General features: G+C 58.9%; 1 protein-coding gene across 1 annotated transcript; it reads left to right on the plus strand.

Moving 5' to 3' along the window:
- The first annotated feature begins 3712 nt into the window (after positions 1-3712).
- On the plus strand, positions 3713-6197 carry LOC141949121 (acrosin-like). Its single transcript, XM_074882353.1, has 5 exons — positions 3713-3838; positions 4151-4348; positions 4684-4949; positions 5211-5356; positions 5841-6197. Exons 1-5 carry the CDS (start codon positions 3753-3755, stop codon positions 6195-6197), a joined length of 1053 nt encoding a protein of 350 aa, XP_074738454.1. The 5' UTR covers positions 3713-3752.
- The last annotated feature ends 511 nt before the right edge of the window (positions 6198-6708 follow it).

The following is a 6708-nucleotide window of genomic DNA, read 5'->3' on the forward strand; positions in this document are numbered from 1 at the left end:
TTATTCCTACTATATGTCTCCAAGGTAAATCTAAGCAACAGAAAATGAGAAGTGGAGACAAGATGACTTTAAGAACTGCCAGAAGTGTTTCACGTCCCAGTATACTCACTTGTTTATGGCTCCTTCAGTTCTGCAGGTCAAAGATTCCCAGAAACTTGTAAATCATACTTACCCTAAGTATTGCACATCCCTAAGTGACTACACACCTACAGCCTCTTTGCACTATTCGCTCGAGCCGGTGCTAAATACTCCACTCCTAGGCTAGCAGAAAAGGCAGGTATCTCCGTAGAAACCTGCAGCTTGCTGAAGTGTGTGTGCAGGTGGCACAGAAATATCTACTTCCCACAGGCACTTAACAAGAACATACTTGCTCAATAATTACACACAGTGTAATTTAATTACACACAATGTAATTTAATAAAATATTGCAGTCTGGTAAAGGAGAAGGAAGAGTGCTGAATTTCCCTTTCTTTCCTGATGGTTTGCGGGGAGCCCAGCACAGAGTACCAAGTGCTGAACACGGAACCTTCTGGATGATGCTGGAATTGCTTTCTGCACACGAGCTCTGCTCTCTGCCACGGGAATATCAATGGCAAGACAAATTGTTTTGACCAGCTGAAATAATCTAAGCTTTAATCAACAGTGGTGAAGGACAGTTATATGCTTTGCTTATCCTCGGCATAGTTTCGGGCAGTTTGGAAACAAGTGCTTAATATTAAACAATTCATTTCTTTCCAACGGTCACACAGAGATATTCCCAGAGTCTTATTACTTGAATTTACAGGCAGCAGTATTGCTGAGGTAAAGGACTTTACTCAGCCCCATGGAGTTACAGATGAGGACAGACACTGAAGACTCATCAAGGAAAGCTATTCATTAAAGTTTCAGTGTTTGTTTCACAGCGCCTCTGCCAGCGGTCATTTGTGCAGTGGGAGGTGGGGGGTTAATGCAGCCCCTGCCCCATGAGCCGATACTAACGAAAATTGTCTGGAAGCAACAATCAGCATGTTGATGGGGTGATTGCGCACCAGGTGAAAGAACCCAGTTTTGGGACAACAAACACACACGCACACCCTGACTGCACACCAACACACACACACACACACACACACACACACACACAGAGACACTCCCTGACTGCACACCAACACACACACTCCCATGGACGGCACTCCTCAGCCTCCTGCTGCCACTGCTCCCAGCCTCTTGCCGCTCCATCCCCTTCAGTTGCTCCACACTGGAACCCTGTCCCAAGCCTACCAGACCCCCCCCACCCCCAGCTAACCCAGCTCAGCCCTAGAGCTACCCTGCAGCTCTGTCCCAGTGACCCCTCTGGCTAACGGGGCGCTGGGGCAGCCAGCTGTGGGCTGGGGAGATGACCAGCCCTGCTTGGAGGGCAGCTCAGTGCAGCCTGGGCTCGGTGCTGGGTGTCCAAGCTGAGGCCTCTTGACAGAAAGCCAGACTTGGTCAGGGTGGGACCGTGACACAGCATCATCTCCAGAGCCAGAACAGCTCCCTTCAAACCATGGTCCAGAAGAAGCAAAGGGCGTGCCCCAGTGCCCAGAGATGCCAGCTCAGCTGGAGGTGTGTGGTGCAGCCCTGGGTGGGAACAGAGCTGGGAGCTGCAGCACCATCACGTGCCAGGGGCCAGGAGCGCAGCAAGAGGGGGTTGGGATGGACGGTCCTGGCAGCTTCAGAGGCAGGACCTTGTGCAGCCAGTGCAGAACGGACACGTCTAGGTGGGAAGCAGCTCAGGGTGTGCATGCTTGAGCACGTCCAGGTCCTTCATGACTCCGGGAGGTGGAAATGTGGCCGGCGGTTGGCAGGCCTGGTCCTCTTGTAAGGTCTGTCAGGGGTGCTGGGGCTGATCAGTCAGGGGGGCTGCAAGCACACGCCATCCACAGGACTGAAAGGGTCTCTCTCTCCTCTTGCTCGGGAGCTAGGCCAGCTTCAAGTTCAGCAGGGAATGGCACACGCACGCAGCACTGCCACCCGTAGCTGGCCCTAGACACGGGGTGTTTCCAACTGACAGGTCCCTCTGACCTGTGTTCCCTTCTGCCATCGCTAGCAGCCAGGCCTCTGGAACCACCCCCCCCGGGTACAGAGTGGGGCCACGCAGAAAAGGATTTGGAACTCACGTGTGAGTAGCTCCTTGATCCCCCCTTCTCTCCATTTTCTGTGCTTATACATCCCCCTCATCTTCCCCAACTCCTCCCTTTCTCCGCCCTTATCTCCTCTCACACAAGGGACCCACCCCTGGTTGTTTTTCCCCCTTGCTCCCAGGTTTGCTCCATCTGTGAACACATTTGGTGTTTCAGGTGCTGTTAGTGAGGTCACCTTGGACTTCCATGGCATTCCTCATGCTGTTTCCTGGGCACTGCTGTCCCTGCCAGATTCCTCTCCCTAAAATGACCCCATCTCTTCCTTCAATTATCTGTGAACCGCGGCCATCTCCCACATCATTCCCCCTTAGCCACCTGCCAAATCTGGTGCTGGAAGAGCAGAGAATCCACGGAAGACAAGATGCCTTCTCTCAGGCCGTCTTCTGCCTGCTCTGAGCAGATCTGGGGCACCACCTTCAGGCCAACTTTCAGAAACCGAAGCGGCCTTGAGTCCAGTTTGGGGCCCAGCCCTGGTGCCTCTGAAGCCGTGCTACACCTCAAGGGCCCTGAGAGCAGCTGTTCCACTTTCAGACGGAGCCTGCCCTGGCATCCTAGGGACCAGGCTGGGCACTCAGCTTTGTGCCTTATGTCTATCCACACAAGCCAGGATGCCAGCAGGGAGCTCCCACAGCTTTCGTGAGCTTTGAGGCTGCCACTCTTCAAGCCACGGCCTCCAGGGACCCAGCCCTGCTCGGCAAAGGCAACGCAGGTGGCTGGCTCCTGCTTCTCTCCCGTGACTGCCCTGCACGGCCGCATGTGAGCATGGCTCCGCCATACAGCTGCAGAAGGGAGACTGACAAGCTGAGGCCGATCCAGGATTGACCAAAGCCATGGAGAATGGCATGTGGGGCTGAGAGCAGGAGCAGCCTTCTCTGTTTAGGGCTTGCAGTTGCCTGTTGTCGGCCATGTGTACCAGGTGCCACAACCGCCCTTGTCAATGCTGGCCCAGAACAGCAATAGAGCACACAGACAGCAAGGACAGGAAGCCTGCCAGAGGGGGGTGCTGGGGCTGACATGGCCAGTGTGGACAGTGCTGCATCTGTGCCGGAAAGTTGACACTGCTTGGGTCTGCTCGGTTTATTGCACTCGCACATCACTGCTTGCCTGCCGCGGCTGTAACCAGATCGGCTCTGCAACACCCAAAAGTGCGTACTGCCTGTAGTAGTCACGTTCTCTGGTGTATGTTTGTTGGGAAGGACCTGGTGGCAAAGGGCTGCAGAGAGCACGGGGCAGTGAACTCCCCGAAGAGGCTGTGGTGCCACACTGGGTTTTTTCCTGCTCGCCATTGGCAGGCGGTGCTGGGGGCCGACGCTGCTGCCTGCCACAGGGCCTGCACACCCCGTCCCGCAAGCCGAGCATTCAGCGGGGTCTGTCGGGGGTGTCCGATCCCAGCTTCTGCCTCCCCTCCTGCTTGGAAACCCCCATGTTTTCCCCCCCCGCCCCAAGAGACCACCGTGCCCAGCCCCCGGAACCAGCGACACTGTGACATCAGCCCCGTTGCCAAGGGCACCACCGGCACCGCGAGCCCTGTGGGCACTCTGTCAGCTGCTGCACTGGTGGTGACAAGCCCTCGGTTCTGGCAGCTGGCACATGCCGCTGGCAGCGATGCGTTTGCTCCCGCTCCTCATCCTGCTGGCCCTGTGCTGGCCTGCGCACGGCGCCTGGGACAGCTGTGGGTAAGTGGCCGAGGCTCTGGGAGGGAGCTTGGCAACCTGATGGGGTTCCCTGGAGGGTGCCTGCTTGTCCCCCGTGGCCACACCACGGCTTCCTCAGCCCCATGCGGGAGCCTCGGCTCCTCGCAGCACCCGGGCTGCTGGCACAACTCGCCTGCGGGGCTAAAGCAGAAACGGGGGCGGCCGCCCACCCACCCCACGGGGCTCCGTGGCCTCACTGTCCATGCAGCACCTCGTGGGGAGGGCAGACGGCTGACCTTCAGCCGGGACAGCAGTAAGCCATAGAGCAGGATGGTGATGAGTTTCTGGTTACAGGACCTGCGGGCTGCGGCCCATGGCTGCTCACTCCGGCACCTCGCGCGTCGTGGGGGGCACAGACGCCCAGCCAGGGGCCTGGCCCTGGATCGTGAGCATCCAGGATCCCTACGCAGCAGGCACGGGGCACATATGCGGAGGGTCCCTCATCAGCCCGCAGTGGGTCCTCACAGCAGCCCACTGCTTCATCAAGGCCAGGTAAGGAGGGCCAGGAACGGGGATATCCCCCCAGCACTCGCAGGTGCCCCGTCCGCAGCATCATGTGCTACTCCCGTCCCCTTTTCTTGCGGTACACCCAGTGCCTGGGCACTGCAGAGCCCCGCTGAGAGGCTGCTCAGGAGAGGGCTGGGCTCCTGCCACGGCTTCCTACAGCCTCCAGCTCGACACGCCATGAGCCCAAGGCATGCAGGGGCAGTCGCAGCTTCCGTAGTGTGCTTTCCTCTCCCCCATGTGAAGCAGGGGGCAGGGAACTGCTGGGCTGCTGCAGCATGTGGCTCCTCTCCCTCTGAGCCCTCTCCCCATCTGCCTTCCAGGCACATCACCATGTGGCGCGTGGTGATCGGGGCCACCCAGTTGACTCATCTGGGCCCGGAGGCCCAAGTGCGCAACATTAAACGGCTTCTGGTTCACGAACACTACAGTAGTATCTCGGAGGAGAACGATATTGCGCTGCTGGAGTTGGACCAGCCTGTCCAGTGCAGCTACTACGTACAGCTCGCCTGCGTGCCCGACGCCTCCCTGCGAGTGTCCAAGCTGACGACCTGCTACGTTAGTGGCTGGGGGTCCACGACGGCGAGAGGTGAGTTCCCAAAAGTGCTCGTTTCCCGAGTGCGAGCTCGGCACACGGGGGAGGTGGGCTTGGCTTCCTGACAGCAGGGCTGAGAGCCAGAGTGCGGCTGCGGGGTCGTGTGCCCATAGAGACATGGGCCTGGCCCAGGGCCCATGGCCAGACAGAAGGGCAACGCCGGTGCAAAGCCAAGCCCCAGGGAAGGGCTCACCCAGACAGGGCAGGAGACCTGGCAACGAGCTGCTGGGTGTTAATTCCTTTCTGTGCTCACAGCCGCAGGATCAACGGATGTCCTGCAGGAGGCCAAGGTTCACCTCATCAACGTCCGCCTCTGCAACAGCAGCCGGTGGTACGCAGGGGCCGTCCACCCCCACAACCTGTGTGCTGGCTACCCGCAGGGCGGCATCGACACCTGCCAGGTAGGAGCCTGCGACAAGGCAGCGCCCAGCGGCACAGGCAGCCCCGGTACAGCCGCCCAGACACACCCCGGCACGGCCTTTGCCTGGCCAGTCGCCCTCCCACCGCTGGGTCCCCACCGCTGGCGGGGCTCACCTCCCCTTCCCCAGCTGCAGGCCCTTGCCCAGGGCCCCACTGGTTCCAGAGGCCCGGGACTCTGCCCAGAAAGCCCATCCAGCGCTCCTGGCAGCCCCGAGGCCCAGATCCCAATCCCAAAACATCCCTCTTGCACACAGCCAGCATCGCTGTGCAGAGATGAGAGAGAGCCCTACCCCACAGGCTTACTACCCTCTCCCTGACAAGGTGCTGCAGGCCTCAGCACTGAGCAGAGCCTCTCTGTGCAGCGGATGCAGCCCTGGCAGGTACTGGCAGAGAGAAGGAGCCAGCCCTAGTGCTGCCAGTGGCCACCTGACACCACCTGAACCCTCCCTCTCTCCTCTGCTGCAGGGTGACAGCGGTGGTCCTCTTGTCTGCAAAGATAAGAATGCTGACCACTTCTGGCTTGTTGGGGTGACCAGCTGGGGGAAAGGCTGCGCAAGAGCAAAACAGCCTGGAGTCTACACCTCCACTCAGCACTTTTATGACTGGATCCTGGTACAGATGGGGCTGCACCCAGCAGCAACGGCTCCTCCAACGCCACAGCCAGTCTTCACATCAACACCCTTTCAGAAGCCGAGGCCAACAACGCAAGCGGGCAGCTCTACGGCCTGTCCATTTCCACGCCAGAAGCTGGCGGAATTCTTTAAGCTGCTGCAGGAGCTCCTGCAGGGCCTGTGGGGGAAAGAGGCTCCAGCAGCAGCATGAGCAGGACCCAGCTCAAGCTGCAGCGCACCGCGACCATCTGCTGGGGCACTGCCTGCTGATCCAAAGGCAGCCTCAGTGTCAAAGGCTGCTCGGTCCTGCCCACACACACAAACGCTCCAGTTGAGCATTCCAGTTGTTGAAATAAAGTTGCTGGTTTTCACCATGCTGCAGTCCAATTCAGTCTCCTGTGCAAGGCAAGGATTCCATGCCCGGCACCTGCAAAATGAGGCTGCAGGCAGCCAGGTCGGGCACAAAGGGAAAGAGTCACTCCGAAGGGCTGGTCAGAGGGGAGGGTGAGGGTGTGGTGGAAGAGGGGGGCGAAAGGTCTTGGGGACAGCAGTTGGAAACGCAAAGTGTCTTACGCCGGCTACTGGTGGGACTCTTGTGTGTGTGTGCGTGTGTGTGTGCGTGTGCACAATGCACCAGTGAACTTGAAACTGGACTCTCTTGTGACACAGGAGACACAGATCTGGAAAGACCCACGGTTTGCCCCGATGACTGGGTAAGGAGC

The sequence above is a fragment of the Strix uralensis genome, chromosome 13 (assembly GCF_047716275.1).
Source record: "Strix uralensis isolate ZFMK-TIS-50842 chromosome 13, bStrUra1, whole genome shotgun sequence".
In the NCBI taxonomy this organism is placed as follows: Eukaryota; Metazoa; Chordata; class Aves; order Strigiformes; family Strigidae; genus Strix; species Strix uralensis.